This window comes from Chiloscyllium plagiosum, unplaced genomic scaffold (genome assembly GCF_037043375.1).
Source record: "Chiloscyllium plagiosum isolate Xiang-an unplaced genomic scaffold, Cpla_swu_hap1 HiC_scaffold_4, whole genome shotgun sequence".
Taxonomy (NCBI): domain Eukaryota; kingdom Metazoa; phylum Chordata; class Chondrichthyes; order Orectolobiformes; family Hemiscylliidae; genus Chiloscyllium; species Chiloscyllium plagiosum.
In genome coordinates, this window is record NW_028270142.1 from 53,491,361 (window position 1) to 53,511,476 (window position 20,116).

The 20,116-nt window shown below is 42.5% G+C and overlaps 2 protein-coding genes across 6 annotated transcripts in view; both read left to right on the forward strand.

Annotated features, from left to right (window-relative positions):
- Positions 1 to 9,664, forward strand: part of LOC122549185 (cancer-associated gene 1 protein homolog) — a 129,802-nt gene extending 120,138 nt beyond the window's left edge. For all 5 annotated transcript variants that reach the window (XM_087985831.1, XM_087985832.1, XM_087985834.1 and 2 more), the window contains one exon: positions 9,187 to 9,664. The gene's annotated coding sequence lies outside the window, so the exon portion shown is untranslated. The remainder of the gene's footprint in view (positions 1 to 9,186) is intronic.
- A 4,624-nt stretch (positions 9,665 to 14,288) lies between these two features.
- On the forward strand, positions 14,289 to 18,908 carry LOC148150143 (uncharacterized). The gene is given in 4 exon segments (XM_087985866.1): positions 14,289 to 14,626; positions 14,744 to 16,891; positions 17,545 to 18,493; positions 18,496 to 18,908. Coding segments are annotated over 4 exon segments (3,663 nt in total). The 5' UTR covers positions 14,289 to 14,473.
- Positions 18,909 to 20,116: the final 1,208 nt, after the last annotated feature.

Consider the following 20,116-nt stretch of genomic DNA (forward strand, 5'->3'; position numbering starts at 1 on the left):
GGTGAAGGGTGGAAGGTATAGGGGAGATGTCAGGGGTAGGTTCTTTACCCAGAGAGTGGTGGGGGCATGGAATGCGCTGCCTGTGGGAGTGGCAGAGTCAGAATCATTGGCAAACTTTAAGTGGCAATTGGATAGGTACATGGATGGGTGCTTAAGCTAGGACAAATGTTTGGCACAATATCGTGGGCCGAAGGGCCTGTTCTGTGCTGTATTGTTCTATGTTCTATGTCTATGTTCTATGTACCCTTTATGCAGATGATGTTCTTCTATTTCTCAGTAATCCTTTGATGTCCGTGCCTCGTTTAATCCAAGTTATTAATACATTTCGTGTATTTTCAGGCTATAAAATTAATTTCTCAAAATCGGAGGCTATGCCAATGGGTGGCCTGGTAGTATGTCCCACTTATTGGACGGATCCCACTTTCCCTTTCGGTGGTCTCTGGACGGTTTCTTATATTTAGGCATTTTTTTTACCCCAGTATTTGGTCAGCTATACAAGGCTAACTTTGTGCATTTACTGGAAAGGATAAGGCAGGACCTCCAGCAATGGGGAGACCTTCCAATTTCCTGGTTAGGTAGAATAGCACTAATTAAAATGAATGTCCTGCCCCGTCTCCTATACCCTATGAGAATGCTTCCGGTGATGCTGCCGAGGCTGGCACTACGTAAATTATATGGCTGGTTGGGTTCCTTTATCTGGAATCACAGACGGCCCCTCATTAAGCTGAAGAAGCAACAGCTTCCACAGGCAAGGGGAGGCTTAGATTTCCCAGATTTTAGGAATATCAGTTAAGTTCCCTATTAAGTTACATAGCCGGTTGGGTCTTGGGTGACCCACAATCAATCTGGCTGGACATCGAGGCTTCTCAAGTAAAATGCCCACTTATTAACCTTTTTATTTTCAGACAAGAGGAAAATCATTACGGATCAATGTAAAAACCCTATAATACTAAACGCAATTAAAGCTTGGAATATAATGTGGCAAAATGAGGGCAACTCACATAAAACAGCCCCCTATACTCCGATAGTGGGAGCATGGGGGTTTCAACTGGGGCTTACAGATGTCACTTTCAAACTCTGGAGATCCAGGGGTATCTCATATTTAGGGGATCTGTTTAAAGAAGGGGTACTGATGTCTTTTGAACAGCTGCGTCAGAAATTTGGATTGCCTAATGGAGACCTCTTTCGATACTTCTAAATTCGAGACTACATACAGAAGAAGACTACGCTATGAGATAGTCTTTATAAATCAGATAGAGAACGTAGAGTGCTATGGCCAATGGGGGTATCTTCCGTCAGCACTATTTATCATTTATTACATGATGAAGTATCGAGAGATATGGACAATCTGCTTAAAACATGGGATCAGGATTTGGGACTAGAAATCTCAATAGAAACGTGGAATGACATTTGGGAAAACGTCAGAAGAATCACCATCTGCAACAGAACTCAGGCCATTCAGTTGAAGATACTTCATAGGGCCCATATAGCACCGGACCGATTGGAGATGCTCCTGCCTTAAATTTTGCCAATGTGTCCCAAATGTAAAATAGAGGTGGACACTTTTGTACATTGCTTATAAGATCCGTGTCATAAGATTGTCATTGTCATTGTCATAAGATCCATAGATATTGGACTAAAGTAGCAAGTGCTCTGACAGAAATCTTAGGAATGGAAATTAGAGTGGACCCTATATCTCTCCTTTTGGGCTTTTCGAACTTACCCTCCCTGGATATGCACGGGAAGAGATTATTTTCTATTCTCTCTTTCTGTGCAAGGAAAAATATTTTGGTAAACTAGCTTGTTGAGGGCCCCCCTGGACTTTCGAATTGGCACAGATTAATCTTAAAATGTATTCCCCTTGACTTCCTTACAAATATGGTGCACCAAAAGGCCGCATTATTCCGTAAATTACACAAATACAGATATTTCGGCCATCCTAACAAGGGCTTTTATTTAATTGAGATGGCGAACCTGGCTGCTCCGGGGCCCCTTGGTCGAGGAATCCCGCACGAATATGGGTTTTGTTACGATTTGATGTTAATACATTCTGAGCATGTATCTCACTACCCAATTTCTGTGTTATCCGTCGTTTTTTTTCTCTCTTCTTTGAATAATGTAAGACACTTAATTATATACTCTGGTTAGTTGTAGGTTAGATTAGTAGTTAGTTGAGTTTTGTTTTTTTTCTCTCGGTATCTTTTATTTTGTTAAATTTTGGTTATTTATTTAAGATTTAATTGTATATCAATGTTTATACTTGGGTTTTTTTTTATCTGTAAACTTCTAAAAATATGTTAACTTTTCAATTAAAATATCTCTTAAAAAAAAGGGGGATGGAATAAAAGGCAGCTTTTTTTATGCAGAGGGTGGTATACATATGGAATGGACTGCCAGCGGAAGTGGTTGAGGCTGGTGCATTAACAATATTTAAAAGATATTTGGGCAAATACATGGATAGGAAGGGTTTAGAGGGATGTGGGCCAGGTGCAGGGAAATGGGGTTAGTGTGGATGGACATTTTGGTCAGTATGGACCAGTTTGGGCAAAGGACCTATTTCCATGCTGTAGGACTCTATGACTCTATTAGTATAACCTGAATTTGTGCAATATTTAAAATTGTACTGATAGACTATCGAAATAATCACCTGTGAAGGGTGACCTTATAGGTTTATAAAATCATGAGGGCCATGGATAGGCAAGGTCTTTTCCCTTGGGTGGGGAGTCCAGAACTGGAGGACAGAGGTTTAAGGTGAGAGGAGGAAGATATGAAAGAGACCTAAGAGGCAACTTTTTCATGTAGAGTGGTGTGTGTGTGGAATGGGCTTCCAGAGGAAGTGGTGGAGGCTGGTACAATTGCAACATTTAAAAGGCATGTGAATGGGTATATGAATAGGAAGGGTTTGGAGGGATATGGGTCAGGTGATGGCAGGTGAGACTAGGTTGGGTTGGGATATCTGGTCGGCATGAACGAGTTGGACAGAAGGGTCTGTTTCTGTGCTGTACACCTCTATGACGCTTTGAAGAGCATCCATGAGCCAGATGGATTTTTGTAACATTTGACAGTGGTTTCATGGGGGTATAACTTTCCTTCCCTGATGTGTCAAGCATCATGTTAAGTGCGATGACTAAATAGTGTAAGAGTGAAAAAACTCAGAATCTCCATGTTAAAGATAAACATATCCACTTTAATCCTCAAATCTTAAATGGCGAGTTTAGAATGGCACCCTCCAGTGACTAGAAGCTTACTATCTCCATGCATTTACATTCCATTAATACCCCAAATTGCCATATTAACATCTTGCTTCTAATCTTTCTCTTCACAATCAGAAACTCAGTGCAAAAACAGACTGCATTGCTGCTTTTTGGGACAGAGGGGAGGCAATTGTTCAGTGGTTTTGTCGCTGAACTGTTAATCCAGAGATCCAAGTAAAATTCTGGTGACTGGGTTCAAATCTTGCTACGGGAGGCAATGGAATTTGAATTCAATAAATAACTGGAATTAAGAATCTATTGATAACCATGAATTCATTGCTGATTGTCAGGAAGAAGCCATCTGGTTCACAAATGTCCTTTAGGGAAGGGAACTGCCATCCTTATCTGGTCTGGCCTACATGTGACTTCACACCCACAGAAATCTGGTTGACTCTTAACTGTCCACTGGGCAATTAAGGATAGGCAAGAAATGCTGCCTAGCCAGCAATACCCTCATCCTGTGAATGAATTTTAAAATAAGCTGTGTTAGCCCTCTAGTTTCTGTTTACATGGAACCGCTTCTGAACAAGGACCCTCCGTGTTCCTGATGAAGGGCTTATGCCTGAAATGTCAACTCTCCTGCTCCTCAGATGCTGCCTGACCTGCTGTACTTTTCGACTCTAACTTCTCCATCATTTCTCCAAAGACCCTCCATGGTCAATGACTACACTTTTCCTGGACACTTGACTCCATTTGGTACAAGCAAAGTGCCAGCCTCACAACAATATTATGGTTGCTCTTGGACTAACTCAGCCCCAACGTCAGGACTTCAAGCATCTACTTTGTATCTGAGGGACAGCTAGGATTTGTCTGCATCTTCCGGATCACTTTGTACTGAGGGACAGCCAGATACCTTATTTATGAAGATTGTTTTAGCGTTGACATGGAGCCAGACACATGGTAAATCTGAGCAGAAACACACAATTGACAATGTTCACATCTCCACAGCCCATTCTAGACTGGACCCAAGCTCTGTCTGGCTGTTTGTCACGTGGTCAGAATTTCATCCAATTCTGAGGAAGGATCACTCAACCCAAAACATTAACTCTGATTTCTCACCATAGATGCTGCCAGATCTATTGACCTTTTTCAGCAATTTCTGTTGTAGTTGTTGTATATGTTTCATCCAGTTGGTCTATTGCTGCATCCGCTGATACCGACTTCATGTCCGCCACCTCGGGTCATTTGGAGGGATGCCCTTGGTGCACTTGTTCCACTTGTGCACCTCCCATCTTATAGGGGAGAAATTACATTCCCTACATTAAACACCCATTTGATATGGACAACATCTGTAAGGGTATAATTCTGGACTGTCTCTATGACAAGTCCTTCCCTTCTGGATTAAGCCTGCCAATAGGCTCAAAGCTGGGTTATTCCAGGTTGTGTTCTGTACCTGATTCATTGACACTGGTACCTTGTCTCCCTGGGAAAAGTACATAATTTTAAGGTTCCAGTCAGGAACATATTTACTTCAAGATAATGGTAACCTTGACAAAGCATCTGCATTGTTGTACTTCTCCGCCTGTCACTATTTGATATTATGAGTAGACTGACAGAGCCAGTGCCCATCTCAGCAGTCGTGCTGCTGCCATTGATGGATTTCTGTGTGCAAGAAAATAATGAATGTTGGAAGTCTGTGGTCAGTCAGTAGTGTGAATGGCCTGGCATAAAAGAAGTGGTATAACTTCTTAATGCCTTCTTTTTCAATTTGAGCATAATTCTCCTTTGGCTTCATTAATGATCTTGATGCAAACACTATCGTTCTTCTCCATTTGGTAAAAATCCCATAAGGCAAGGCTTAACACAATAACTATGGCGGCAACTTCAGGTCGAAATGTGTGAACAAGTCTGACATTTTTTAGGCTTGCTTCATATCTTGGTGTGCCATCTCTCATTCCTGGGTCCATTTCTGTGGCCTCCATTTTACCAGCAACAGATGCAGGAGTTTTAGCAAGGTTGCCAGATGAGACATGAACTTACCATAATAATTTACAAGTCCCAAGAACAATCTCAGTTGATCACATTCTCTCATCTAGGGGCCTTCATGATACTCTACATCTTGGGCACCTTCTGCAGCCCCTCACCATAATTACATGTTCCAGGTACTCTATGGGGTCTTTTAAAAACTTGCATTTCTCTCTTTGCAATCTTTTTAGGATTCCTTCCAAATTGTTGAAATCCTCTTTGGAGGATCCAGTAATCAAAATATTGTCCAAATAACTCTGGGCTCCTGGCAACCCACTTAATATTTGATCCTTGGTCCTCTGGAACAGATGTGACGCGCTAAAAGGAAGTCGTTTGTTATGGAAAAGCCTCCTATGTGTCACTATTGTCAGTGGCGGCTGAGACTCCATTGCGACAAATCCATTTTTTGGAATTCTCTTCCCCACCCCGCTCATCCCTGGTCCATTGAATGAGTGGAAGAGGTATTGATCAGCACTCAGGGCTGGGTTGGATATGACCTTAAGGTCACTACAAATCCTCACCATGTCATCTGTTTTTTAAGACCAGAGTAATGGAAGTGGCCCATTCATGAGACTGGTTCCAAGTCTCCCATATTCGCCCAGCTCAGCCTCCACTTTAGATCAGATGGCATATGGTACTGAACATGCTTCAGACTCCTAGGCTTCTGGCTTCAGTTGTAATTTAATTTTGACTCCTTTCGTTTTCTCCTTCGAAGACATCTTTGTACTTGTCCAGGATCTCTTACAAACTCATATTTGAATCTGCCAGCTTATTAACTATGCTCCAGTTCACCTTAAGTTTTGCAACCTAGTGTCCGAATAATGCAAGATATTTGCCTTTTACTGCATAAAATGGTAATTCTGCACACTGATCCCTTAACTGTACTTTCACCAGAATATAGCCTTTCAGAGGCATCACTTGTTCCTAGTAAATGTCGTAGTATAATCTTGGCAGGCTTCGTTGTTGTGGTTCTGTTCGCCGAGCTGGAAATTTTTGTTGCAAACTTTTCGTCCCCTGTCCAGGTGACATCCTCAGTGCTTGGGAGCCTCCAATATACCGGCCACTACAGCGGACAGCTGAAACTGACAACCGGAAGCGGCAGGGACAGGCCACTATAAATGCCGGAGGAAACACCACAGAAGCGCTTCACAGGAGACTCCCAAGCACTGAGGATGTCACCTAGACAGGGAACGAAACATTTGCAACAAAAATTTCCAGCTCGGCGAACAGAACCACAACAACGAGCACCCGAGCTACAAATCTTCACCCAAACTTTGGCAGGCTTCATTGGTAATGCCCTCAACTTCTCCCTATAGACAGAATGAGGGACTTTACTGTGCCCATATCTCTTCTATTTTTACAGTCTTCCCCTGTACTTTGGGAAGAACCCAGAAATGATCAGCTTCACCACATACCGACAGTGCGTTTAATCAAAAATCTGCTGACTTTAGGCCTTCTGCTTCTTCCACAGATCCACCTGATTCTTTGTCTACTCCCCAGCTGGCAACATGTACCTTGTGCTTTGTTCTCAGAATTGGTAATCCCTTCTTTCATTTGGGTTCCAATTGGCAATTTTGGACAATATGACCCACTTACTTACACCTGCAGCACTGGGCCTCTCAGGTCTAATACATGGACTCCTTGTGGGCAGTCTTGCTACATTAGCAGCATTCTACAGTTGATACTGCGCTTTACCAAATTTCCAGTACTTTATATACCCAGGTGCCATCAGCCAACTGGGTTGCCTCGCTGACGGCGAACTCCATTGAGGTAACAACTTCGAAAGCTGCTTTGAAATCCAGGTCTCCTTGTTAGTAGCTTTAGTTGGATGGCTACATTTTGAAGGGCACAAACCAAACGGGCCCTCAAGGCATCTTTGAAGAAACCTTCCAAATTTGCAATGTTCCACTAACCCCTTTAAGATGGCTACAAATTTAGGCTATGGACTCTCCTTCATGCTGTGAAAACGGAAAAGTTCCACCATTATCAGCAGCTCAGGTTTGAAATAATTTTCAAAAATGTGAAATATCTTCTTAGCGGGTTTCTCTGATTGTACCAGACCCCTTAAAATTGCGAAAGTCTTCTTCTGGATGGTACTTTTGGGGTACCATGATGTCCTCAGTCACCTCGTTCACCTTTAAGAACAAATTAAAGCATTCCATGCATAAAGTCTGATTTTCTGATCTTCTTCAAGCTATCTGATTGCCCAAATTGGCCAACCGTTTTGTTTATCCTGCTGCTGGACATTTTTCTCAACACTTGAGTCTAGTAGCCATTCACAGCCCAAATCCCCTGAGTGAACACTCTCCGTGTTGACTGCTCCGGATCGGCTGTGCTAGCATACCGTTCCTCCGTGGCATCACCCATAGCCCGAGTACCCTCATGACCACGCTCCATGACAGCTTTGGTAGCTCTGAGTGCATACTTTCTTCTTCAGCAATCAGCCTGAGTCCCCCCATGACCACCACTCTTGGCCCGCTCCCCGGTGAGTACCTTCTTTCCTGGTGGGGACTTCAGTCCAAGTCCCCTCGCAACCACTTTCCTCAACATTACTTCACAACTTTTCTGAAATCTGAGAATGTTTCCTCCAGATGAAAGGTGTTCGCACACAAGTTTGCGCAATTCCACTCTCATTACGTTATGTTGGTGCTTCATTTGGAACCAGCAATTATTTACCAGGTAGACAAATGACAAATCTAAACAGCAATACTGTATTGACGTTGCTCATGCCTCCACAGCTGGATATAAACCGGACACGAGCTCTGTCCCTCTGGGTCACCAGACCAGCTCTTTTAAAGAGGCAGCATCCCTCAACTACCTATATAACAAACATGTCCAATTGCAATCCAAGGAATTGGCCACAGTTAGTCAGGCATTTGGTCCTGCACACGTTTATGGATCCATGCTCTTGCAGTCTGATGTGGAGGTGCCAGTGTTAGACTGGGGGGACAAAGTCAGAAGTCGTATGAGACCAGGTTATTGTCCAATAGGTTTATTTGAAATCACAAGATTTCGGAGTACTTCTCCTTCGTGAGGTGAAGTGACTTGGACAATATGACTTTCAATTTGTCTCCAGTCAGAGAAATACCCATCTATATCTACCCTCTGTTTCCTATCTTTTAGCCAACATCTAATTTATGTTGCCAAGAAGTCATCAATCTCAAACACTTCTAATCTGCCATGTGGCACCGTAATAAATGCTTTCTGAAACTCCAAATATGCAACATCCATAGCAGTACCCTCATCCGCTGCCTGCATCACCTTGTCAAAGAACTCAAATGTGTTATACATGACCTTCCCTTGACAAAGCCATGTTGACTATCTAGTATTAACTTACTTTTCTTTGTGTATATTTATCTATCCCAAATTATGGCTTCCATCAGTTTCCCACTTACTGATATCAAACTGACAGGTCTGCAATTTTCTGTTATTCTTTGCCCTTTTTATGGCATCACACTTGTAGTTCTCCAGTCCCCCGGGACTAATCGTGTGTTCAGAGAGGCATGGGAACTTTCTGTAAGTTACTCCACAATTTGCCCCCTTACCCCTCTCAGCAATCTAGGATGTATCCCATTTGGCCTAGCGACTTCTCTACCTGGAGTTCTGCCAGTCTTTTTCCCATGTCTTCTTTATCTATCACGACACTGCTCATTTGTTCAGCACCTACATTTTCAATTGAGATGTTGTCAACATTTTCACCTTATCTTCTGAAAATCTAAGCACAGTACACCTACCAGTTCTATTTTATCTTCCAGCTTACCCTGCCAGAGTACTAATATCAATGCTGATGTTTAGAAGTTATGACATTATGATAGTGTCATCTCTGTATCTTCTGCAACAGAGATACTTCTGCAAACTGAGAAGTGATCTATATTTATTAAATAGTGTGTATAATAATTTGAATAAGTTCACATTTTGAACTGTACTTTCAAATTTTAACTACCGAAAATTATATTTTTTTTTGCAGGCAAGATAAATACTACAAGACTACAGATGCACTTTCTGCATGAGTGAAAATGAAAAGCTGTTGTTAATCATAGTGATTCAGCATACAATTATTTATACAAACTGTTAAGATAAATACTTTTTACAAGAATGAAATGTATCAGTGTATACTTTAAAAGATATATTAATTTAGTGAAATTGTCTAGAAATAAAATTGTATACAGAATTTAAAATGTATTTCTTGGTGCTTTAATAACAATTTTAAGAATATCTTCTGCATCAAATTATTTAATTCCCCTTAAAATATGTTCTCTGTGACGAAGGATACCATGAATACCCAAATTTAACTATATATTTTGCAACATAAACATTGATTCAAGGTACAAGTTAGAGTGGATAGAATTTAAAGATTTTTATTGTTTTGAAATCTGATCTGTAAGAATGTTTTTGTAACCTTACAAAATATTTTGAGTATGTTCTAATTCTACTTTTAACAAATCTGATTCATAATTTGCAGAGTAAGATACATGGTTTGTCAATTATTTGCTCTTCTGTTAAAGATATCAGGAAGGTTGGAGTCACTTTCTACTGTATTAGTGAGTTTAAAAGCACATAATTGTTAGATATTTTGTTATTAAAGGTTATACTTTTGTTCATTTTGTGTTAAAGTAAGAAGAGACTGAACATACACGGCTTCAGCGAGTGCGTTTATGTGATACTTCTAGCTTTTGGCTAATTAAGAGATCATTATTTCAGCATAATAGTCTAGATTCATAGAACCTTTACAATATGGAAGCAAGCCATTCAGCCCATTGAGTCTGTACTGACCTGAAGAGCATCCCCTTACCCTATCCCTTTAACCTTGCATTTCCCATGGCTGATCCAACTAATCTGCTGTCTTCAATCATAAAAGTCTCTCACTATAAATAAACTTACATTATCCCACAAGGAGGGCACCATCCCCCACTCCTTATCACATGCTGGTTTAAAATCATGGCTCCAGAAAGACTAAAAGTTAACTAGTAAACCACTTCATTGACTGAAATTAGTACTGTAAAGACTGTGGTGATGTTCACCGCTGTAAGAAATATTGTGGGAAGATCAATTGATTTCAGTTTTTCATGAAGCAGGTCACAAAGAAGTGCTGTTGCAGTTTAAGAGGAGGACACTTCTCTAATGCAGAGTTCCTTCATACTTTCGAGGAGGAGGGTCACAGTTGGCAGGATACATCTTGGAATAATGGCTCAGGTCTTCCCGTCATTACCGATTCTTCACACATTGATGCTACCCATTGTTTCTGTATCCTAACCATTATGCACTTTCATCCAGAACATCTAAGCCCAACTGCAGCTGCAATAGGTTAGCACAGCCATCCTCACAGCAAGTTGGCAAGCGTAACATAGACCAAGAGAGAAAATGCCCAAAAGCCAGATTCAATTATTGCAAATCTTGATCTGACTTAATTAGAATATTGTTGGTCTCTTCTGCTGCCATTAGTAATCTCATAGGTAGTCAGAATGGTAATAGCAGTACAAGTTGGTCGTCCTGCCAATGATGGTCTGCTAATATCTACCAGGTAAGATATATGTGGTTTATTTGTTTTTTCTTACTGCTGTACAGTGGTTGTGCTTATATTTCCAGCACCCATATGTGTGTGCGTGTAGGTGCAAGACACAGTAAAAACACCAAGTATAAATAACTTTATTACTATTCCACCACTGGGAAGATCTCCCATGTAGCCAAGGAAATAGTGACAAGCAAATCCGAGAGCGAGCAATGCTTACGTAAATTAAAGGTGAAGGGGAAGGCAGGGATTAACTCAAGATAGAATTGAAGGGGGAAATAAAGCCCTTGCAGTGTCCACCTCTGGTTTATATACGAAACTGCATTGTTAAGGTACCAATGCACCTATTGTATGCAGTTAATTTTGAAAGTGTCACTTGTACCATTGAATTCCAATGATTTTGGTACATACTTTGGAACTTTGACTAGTTAGTTGACTTTGTCCACACAATGTATTACATTCATTATGTGGGAAGCCTGTTGTCCATCCTGTTTGTAATTGCTCCACTCTGGAGCTGCCTTTGCTATCAACTTTTGTGTCCCAAAAGGAAATCTATTGTTCTCACCCAGGCTGGCCTATGTGATTACAGTCCACAGCAATGTGGGTGACTCCTTACCACCCTCTGCAATGGCCTAAAAAGTCACTCATTTCAAGGGAAATAATGGATGGGGAACAAACATGATGCCGACATCCCATGAAAGAATAAAGGAAGAAAAAGTACTGCTACACCTGTATTCTCTTAGGCTGTGCCCTGTGGTAGCCTGATGGCATCTTCAGAGCCAGAGTCCTTGCATAAGTAGGCCCTTTCATACTGAATGCCTTACAGTTATTGGAATGTGGCACAGCTTCTGTAAGTGAAGTAGACCTCACTTGCAATACAGCCTGCTTGTTTTGCTTGTCCTGCCTACAGTGTCAATAATATTTGCTTCAGCTAATGCTTCCAGTTAGTTTTCGATATTTTGGCTTCATTCCATCATAGTGGCTTCAGATTTGCTGTAATCTGCTAGCACTAAATCAAAGTGATGACATTTTAGTTTTCCTAAGAGGTCTTTTTGAAATGGTTCGTTAGATATTGAGGTAATTACCAACTCCCTTATCCAGCACAGTCTCTGAAAAGTCACATTCATTGTCCTTGTTACTGCATCTATTGATGAGTTCATCTATTGATTCTTATACCTTTTGCCTGTAGGATATAAAGTCGAGGTGGCGAATTCTTAAGTTGTGACTTAAATGCAACTGATTTTCTGACACTTTCCATATCTTGGCAGAATCTTTATGGTTCTCTTCAGATAAACCAGATGTATTGACCCTCTGAAGCCTCTTATAACCAACAGCTATCTATATCTCCACAGATTGCATGCTCAGTGCTGCAATTGCTTGGTCTGCGAGTCATAGCTGCATTGTGTGTTTAAAAAGTTTGGATTCAATTGAGAGATTCTTGGCTTTCAACTACTTGCAAGCGAATTGGTATCCATCCTTCTTTGTTCTCAACATTATACTTAATGTTCCTTTTCTACTTTTTAGCTTTAAACATTATTTTAGAGTTTATTCTGTTGACTCTGTGCTGTTCCTAAATGAAACCTGTGCTTTTCCTATGTTTGAATTTAGGCATTTCCTTAATTTATCTGATCCCAACAGCCATTCAGATTTGAAATAGTCTTCACATAATGTGGGTTTAAATCTGTGTAAGTGAACCTAGATAACTTGGAGAAAAATAGTCTGTGAAGAAATCTTTCTTCTATTTTCTGTATTGTGGGAACATTTGGATTCCTGTAATCGTTTGTTTGCTACTACTCCTCTTGGCCTATTTGCTTGTAATGCTGGTTTCTTCTTGGTTTTGTTTTCTAAATGCACACCAAATAATAATATTTTTGTGTTTTCTAAATGTAACACAAATGAGGTATATGGATTCCACTTACTTGGAGATGGTTATTTCTAATGTTTATCTACAACTAAATTGAGTTATATAGTACAAAGTGCCCTTTGAAAATAGATAATACTTACAGTGCTATAGGTCAGTGAGTCTGTAGCCTTATGAAAAAGGATTTGGGTCATTTACTTGTTCAGCTCTTAGTGGGAGATCTCTCTAAAGGTGATACAATAAGTTGATTGAATGAGTGAGATTTTCCTTTCTTTAAACATGACTGGGAAGTTCCAGAAAAAGTCAATAATAGAATCAGTTGGTACATGTGAGCTAGTCATCTCCATTTGCTATTTCAATAATCAAGTCTGGACAGGAACATCATCTACAAGCCACCATCAATTAAGGCCCTGAGAATGGTGAGAGGGCTGAAAATATTTGTTAAGAATATAATATTGCAAAGTACTCACAATTAGATATAGGTCTCAGTGGGGGGGGGGAAAACGCAAAAGTATGTTTTTCATTAATACAGCAGTAAGTGAAATTGAAGGGTGGAGGAGACCTCCAATGTCATCAATATTATGCTGGCTCCAGCATGCATGTATTTGGCTGTCTGCAGGGACAGTTTGGTGACTATCTTAGAAACCCAGGTTCAGCATTCTTCGTGGGTGCAGGATAAGCTCATTAACCTGCATTCTATCACATTAGTTATAAGTGCTCAGCAAGAAAGACTCAGTAAGAGGTGGAGGTGAGTCCTCAATATCACTCTAAGTGTCCCTTCCTCTCAGAGCAACATGATTGTGCCATTAAACACCCATAAAGATGACAAGGAACTTATAGGGCCCATGGAATCTTACCAGGACACTCTTGTGTTGTCAGGCTCCTCCACCTCTTCCTGTCTCGGACTCCAGTGCCTTCAGTGGTTGAAGCCAAGGATCGTGAGGCTACAACCCAGAGTGATTGACCAAGAGCCTACAACAGAGGAGAGGATATGGAATACATGGAAGTTAATTTGGCAGTTATTGAGTTAACTTAGTGCAGTAATGCATGTTACAGATGAGCAATAGCTGGACTCATAACAGATAATGGTGGCACACTACGATAGGCTTGTTAAATCACATGATAGATGCTAAGATGGTAGTGGTGTAATGTGATAGGTTAAGTATAAAATAGCAAAGCAGCGTGGCAGATGATTAGTTTAGAAAAACAAAACAAGCTAGTATGATCGGTTATGCTAATGACACCATATAAGGAACTAGAAAAGTATAAACTGGTGTGGTGAAAGGGTTAAAATTATGTCCCAATACATGTGTGGATCTTATTATGAATATGTTACCGGAATGGAAGGTGTTGCTTAGTCTTGCCCTGTTGTTCGCATGAATATGTTGCCGGAATGGAATGTGTTGCTTATGGTGTTTATGCTACCAGCCTTGATAAGGAACAGACACTGTCAAACAGGATGTTGCAAGCTTAATTGGTTCCAGCTGAAACTCGTAAAGAGTCTTGCCCTGTTGTTCGCATGAATGTTTAGATCTCGAAAGAGTATATAAGCTGGGAAAGTCCCCAGTTCGGTAGAGTCTGCTCCGGGTTACGTTTAACCGCCGAGCGTGGGTTGTTGGCAACCGCTCTACGAGAACTGACGGCTCCCAGTTCCGGTAACATGTAGAGTGAGTATAAACCAGACCTGTTGTAAGTACGAGACCTGGTTGAGGCGACACTGCGGGGAATAAAATACTTATATTCTAGCAAACTCGTCTCTCAGTTCTTTTCTCCTGGTCTGTGTCAGACTACTCTCCTGCGAACCCGATCCTTGAGAATTTATAAAACATTTTGGCGTAGTCGGCAGGATCAATCGCAATTGGGGAGAGATTTTGATACAGAACAATGTTTGGGAAAAGGACTAAGAAACCAGAAGAACAAACTGTGGAGGTCCCAACCGTCCCGGGATGGCAGGGACCGTGGCATGACGTGGCAGTTTGTTTGAGGAATGGTGGGGGGCGACCGGAAAACTGGGAAGCCGAGGGCGTAGGAACCCCAGTGTCGCTGCTGTCTACCCTTGAGAGGATCTCAGTCCTGCCGAAAAACCCCTTGCCTGGGGTACAGCGGAGGATGTGGGCAAATGGTGGGGGGCGACCGGAAAACTGGGAAGCCGAGGGCGTAGGAACCCCAGTGTCGCTGCTGTCCACCCTTGAGAAGATCTCAGTCCTGGCGAAGAACCCCTTGCCTGGGGTACAGCGGAGGATGTGGGCATGTGCGGCGGCTTGTAGACAACAGTCAGACAAGCGCCAAAAAGCTGAAGCAGAATTAGCCCTCCTGAAACATGAGCAGGGACTCAGTTCGGGAGATGCCTCTATGTTGAGGCAGGAAATTATGAAGTTAAAGGCTGAATTGACAGCATTAACTGAACTAGCAGGACGAACTATTATGTATCTGTCTGCTAAGAAACGGAAAGAGAAAAGGAAGGTCCCTCGAACCCCGGACCCAGTACAAGTACGGGCGTTTGTAGCCCAGTTAAATAATGGGGATCGATGGGATATCGACCATTGGGATGGAAATATTTGGGGAGATTCAGATGATCAGTATGAAGATGACCCACCCGTACTCCAGGCTAAACCAGTAGTTAGGAGAAAACAAGTCCAGAGACGCCTCCCGGTGCAGCGGGAAGTAATGTTAGATGGGGAAGGGAATCCCATACGGAATGAACAGGGGGAGGCAATTATGCATGAATTACCGCGGGCTCAGCCTCCTGCGCAATTGGGATTTTGGTCCCGGAAATTGCCCCCGGCAGGGGAACGATACACCCCCTTTGAGAAACAATTGTTATCATGTTACTGGAGCTTGGTGGAAACTGAAGCTCTAACTATTGGACATGAAGTGATCATGAGAACAGCTATTCCTATCCTCCCGTGGGTACTCAGTGACCCCATTACCCACAGGATAGGAACCGCCCAAGAGAGCAGCATTATCAAATGGAAATGGTACCTGTCAGAAAGAGTGCGGACTGGACAAAAGGGAGTGTCAGTCCTGCATGAGCAAGTGGCGGAGGCCCCTGAGGAAGGGGAAAAGCGGTTTGAGGTGATTGAGTATAAAGAATCACCCGTCAAGATGGGCAAACGGTATGATGAACTGACCCTGGATGAACAAACCACGGCTTGGTTTGTAGATGGGTCAGCCCAATGGAAGGCAGGACAACGTAGATGGAAAGCTGCTGCTTTTAATCCGAAACAAGGTATAACCCTAGAAGAACTAGGCGAGGGGAAAAGTAGTCAGTGGGCAGAATTAAAAGCAGTACATATGGTGGTCATGCAAGCGGGGGTCATGGGAGTTTATTTGTTTTCTGACCCTTGGTCAGTGGTTAACGGCATGACACAATGGATGCCAACTTGGCAGGCCAATCAGTGGATGATCCAAAATAGGGAAGTATGGGGTAAACAGTTATGGGAAGATATATGGGAAAAAGCTCAACACCTGGTTATATACATCACCCACGTAGATGCCCATACATCTCGAAATGATGTGGAAGCTCTACATAATCGATATGTGGATGGTATCGTCCGAACCATGAATGTGCAAAGGGGCACCTCAGTGGACCTAGCTAGATGGGCACACCTTAAGGCTGGGCACTGGGGAGTGCAAGGAACCTTGCAATGGGCTCGAGACCGAGGAATAGATCTTATGGTAGATGATGTTAAGACTGCAGTAAACCAGTGTGAGCAGTGTCAGCATCAACGGCAGGGAGTGCCCCAACATATGATGGGACATATACACCGAGGAGAGGGACCGGGACAGAGCTGGCAAATGGACTTTGTGGGTCCATTACCTTCCTCACAAGGATGTAACCATATATGTACAGCTGTGGACACTATGTCTGGGGTTTTGGTAGCCCATCCCTGTCGACATAACAACCAACAGGCTACCTTACGGTGTTTAGATTTGATCGAACAATTTTATGGATTGCCCATACAGGTCCAGAGTGACAATGGCTCCCATTTCACAGGAGGGATGGTGAAGCAGTGGTGTCATGATAACCATGTGGAATGGATTTATCACGTGCCCTACCATCCGCAAGCTGCGGGACTTATTGAACGAATGAACGGGCTTCTAAAATCCTCCCTGCCAAAGGCAGGAGGATGTAATAATTTAACAGGTTGGAAGAAACAATTGATTCGGGTAGTAAAGCAAATTAATAACCACCCATTGGGAAACGGGGTGACGCCCTTGAATCGGATGATACGGGTGTGTGATACCCCAAAGGCACAGCCTATTAAAATGTGGAAATTTGCTAAGGAAGCTAATATTCCCGTAAGGGCCACACCGGCTTCGGCTGGACTGGACTTACGAGCGTTAACTACACAGACTTTGGTCCAACAAAAACCTACGGTGATTAAGACCGGATTAGGATTGATTTGTCCCCCTGGAACCTATGGGCATATCCTCCCGCGATCGGGATTGTCACTAAAGGGGATTGATGTAATGGCAGGAGTAATTGACGCGGACTACCAAGGAGAATTGGGAGTAGTCCTGGTCAACATCACATCTGAACCTTATGTGATACAGAAGGGAGACAGAATAGCACAATTAGTTATTAAACCATGTAACCTTACAACGGTGGAAGAGAGGGGAGCTCCCGTTAAGGTTACTGAGCGTGGGACGGGGGGATTTGGGTCTACTGACACTAAGGGGGCCAAGGTATGGGTACGCCAGACAACTGGTCCCCCCAAACCGGCAGAGCCCAAGGAAAAGACAGTCTGGTCACCATTATGTATCCTGGGGAATCAGTCTGGAGGAGTGTGCCAGCTCAGTCGTTGGTACCCTTATCGAAACAAAATGTAGGTTGGAAAATTAGTAGTGAGGAACGACAGCAAGATGATTTTAAGTGCGCGGCAAATCAATGGTGTACAATTTTAGATCTCACGAGTGATTGTCAAATGTATACTTGTGTACGATGTTATAAGGGGAGAAATGTAACTTTGATAACCCCTAACTGTACATTGATGTTGAATGCAACGGTGAATATGTGTCATTGGAATATAACCGCTCGTGAATGTGAAAGCTCAAACGGGACACGATGGAACATCACGACTGGAGATGAGGACATCTGGATCAGCAATGGAACAGTTATTCAAAACCGGACTCGAATGTTATGGCTGATCTTGGTGCGCCCTAACGTCTCTGACGCGCACCGCACGCAGTTGGCTCCCATTATGTCAACTTGTCAGCAGATGGCCCAGGCAGTACTACACACTGATGTTCACTGGCAGGTGCGGCTGCCGGCTATCCCAGAATGCCAACATAAGAGGAGGCGGCGTGCATGGTATGACACTCTACTGGGAGGTGCAGGAACTGTCATGGGTATCTCAAATGCTATTGACTCTGAGGTAACCCGTACTAAATTATCCAACACAGGACAGGCTACTTCACAAGGGCTGCACACCATTGGAAGATGGATGCCATCTGTAATGATGACTCAAGGAGAAACAGCTAAAATATTGATACAATCCCTGCAATGGGAACTAGATGTCTGGGGTGCCACCCAGGAACTGTTTGAGAACATTACAGCTCAGTTAAATTGGACTGCCTGTCGTATTAACATGTTGCATGCACAGATGCAGAAAGAACGATTCTTGCGCACGGTAACATCCCCTAATGTACAAGCTTGGAGGGGAATATGGAATGTATCCGAGAAACTGTGGATGATGACACATCCAGAGAAAACATGGTGTAATACAACTATGTGTAGAGGATACTTTGTTACCATGAATGTAACCCACACTGTTACGGTCTGTCGATATTATGTATTACCAGTAATTACATCTTCTGGATATTATTTTCTGAAGACAAGGGAGCAGTGGTTTAGCCCAGATACCAATATTACCTATGATCTGTCCGCTTGTGAACAGACTGATAGGGAAAAACTTGCCTACTGATGGACAGATATCGGGACCCTTGCTTGACTAAGGGAACGGCCCTGTGCGAATGGACTGTTGAAACTCCAAGGGACATGATGTGGCAGATTGGGCCACACACGCTCTGTGTGGCTACCAATAACCCACATCCTACGCTTCCCACAGTACCGTTCTCGGGATGCCTCTCAAATGTCTATCAGTGGCAATAGCAGAATCAGACCTATCTGTTAACCAATTATAGCAGTGCTCACCACTTTACCAAGGTGCAGTGGAAAGTGCTGATGAATCCTTGGAACATTTCGATCCTGGTAGGAGTCCTGGTGATCGTAACATGCTGTAATATCCTGACTTGCTTGTATATTTGGCGTGTACGTAGACGCTTGTTGGAAAAGATATATATGGGCATGATGTAACACATGTATTGGGCCAATCAGTGGAATGTGGTGAAAGGGTTAAAATTATGTCCCAATACATGTGTGGATCTTATTATGAATATGTTACCAGAATGGAAGGTGTTGCTTAGTCTTGCCCTGTTGTTCGCATGAATATGTTGCCGGAATGGAATGTGTTGCTTATGGTGTTTATGCTACCAGCCTTGATAAGGAACAGACACTGTCAAACAGGATGTTGCAAGCTTAATTGGTTCCAGCTGAAACTCGTAAAGAGTCTTGCCCTGTTGTTCGCATGAATGTTTAGATCTCGAAAGAGTATATAAGCTGGGAAAGTCCCCAGTTCGGTAGAGTCTGCTCCGGGTTACGTTTAACCGCTGAGCGTGGGTTGTTGGCAACCGCTCTACGAGAACTGACGGCTCCCAGTTCCGGTAACATGTAGAGTGAGTATAAACCAGACCCGTTGTAAGTACGAGACCTGGTTGAGGCGACACTGCGGGGAATAAAATACTTATATTCTAGCAAACTCGTCTCTCAGTTCTTTTCTCCTGGTCTGTGTCAGACTACTCTCCTGCGAACCCGATCCTTGAGAATTTATAAAACAACTGGAGAGGCCCCGAGAATGTATGGGCAGACAGGGAAGACATTTTCTGACTGCCACAGCTTTTGTTTGCAAATAAAAGCTTAACTTCGTGAAGGATTTTCTGCATCTCCTGGTAATTTTCTCAGAATATCGGGTGATCTTTTCACAACAAGGAGAGATAGAAACTTACTGAGGGCACATATGTGACACATAATTGTAAATTACCTTGCACTTTCATTAACATATCTTCATTCACATGCTTAAAATGTCTACTCTATCATTGAACCTGGTTGATTTACACCAGTGAAAGATAGGCAACCTCTTCAGACATCCAAATGATGAAACTAGTTCTAATGGCAAAGAATTGTCCATCTCTCACAAGCTACCAACTCCATTAATGTAGATAGCCTCAGGTTGAAAGATTTGTTCACTGACTAACTTTGTCATAGCCATTTAGGTATTTTGGATGTCTTCTCAACACTCTTACAACACTGTCATCCAGGCTAGGACTTTTTTCACTGGAGCATAGGAGGTTGAGAAGATATCTTATAGAAGTTTATAAAATCATGAGGGGTATAGATAGTGTTAATGGTAGTTGTCTTTTCCCGAGGATGGGGGATTTCAAGATTAAGGTGAGAGGAGAGAGATT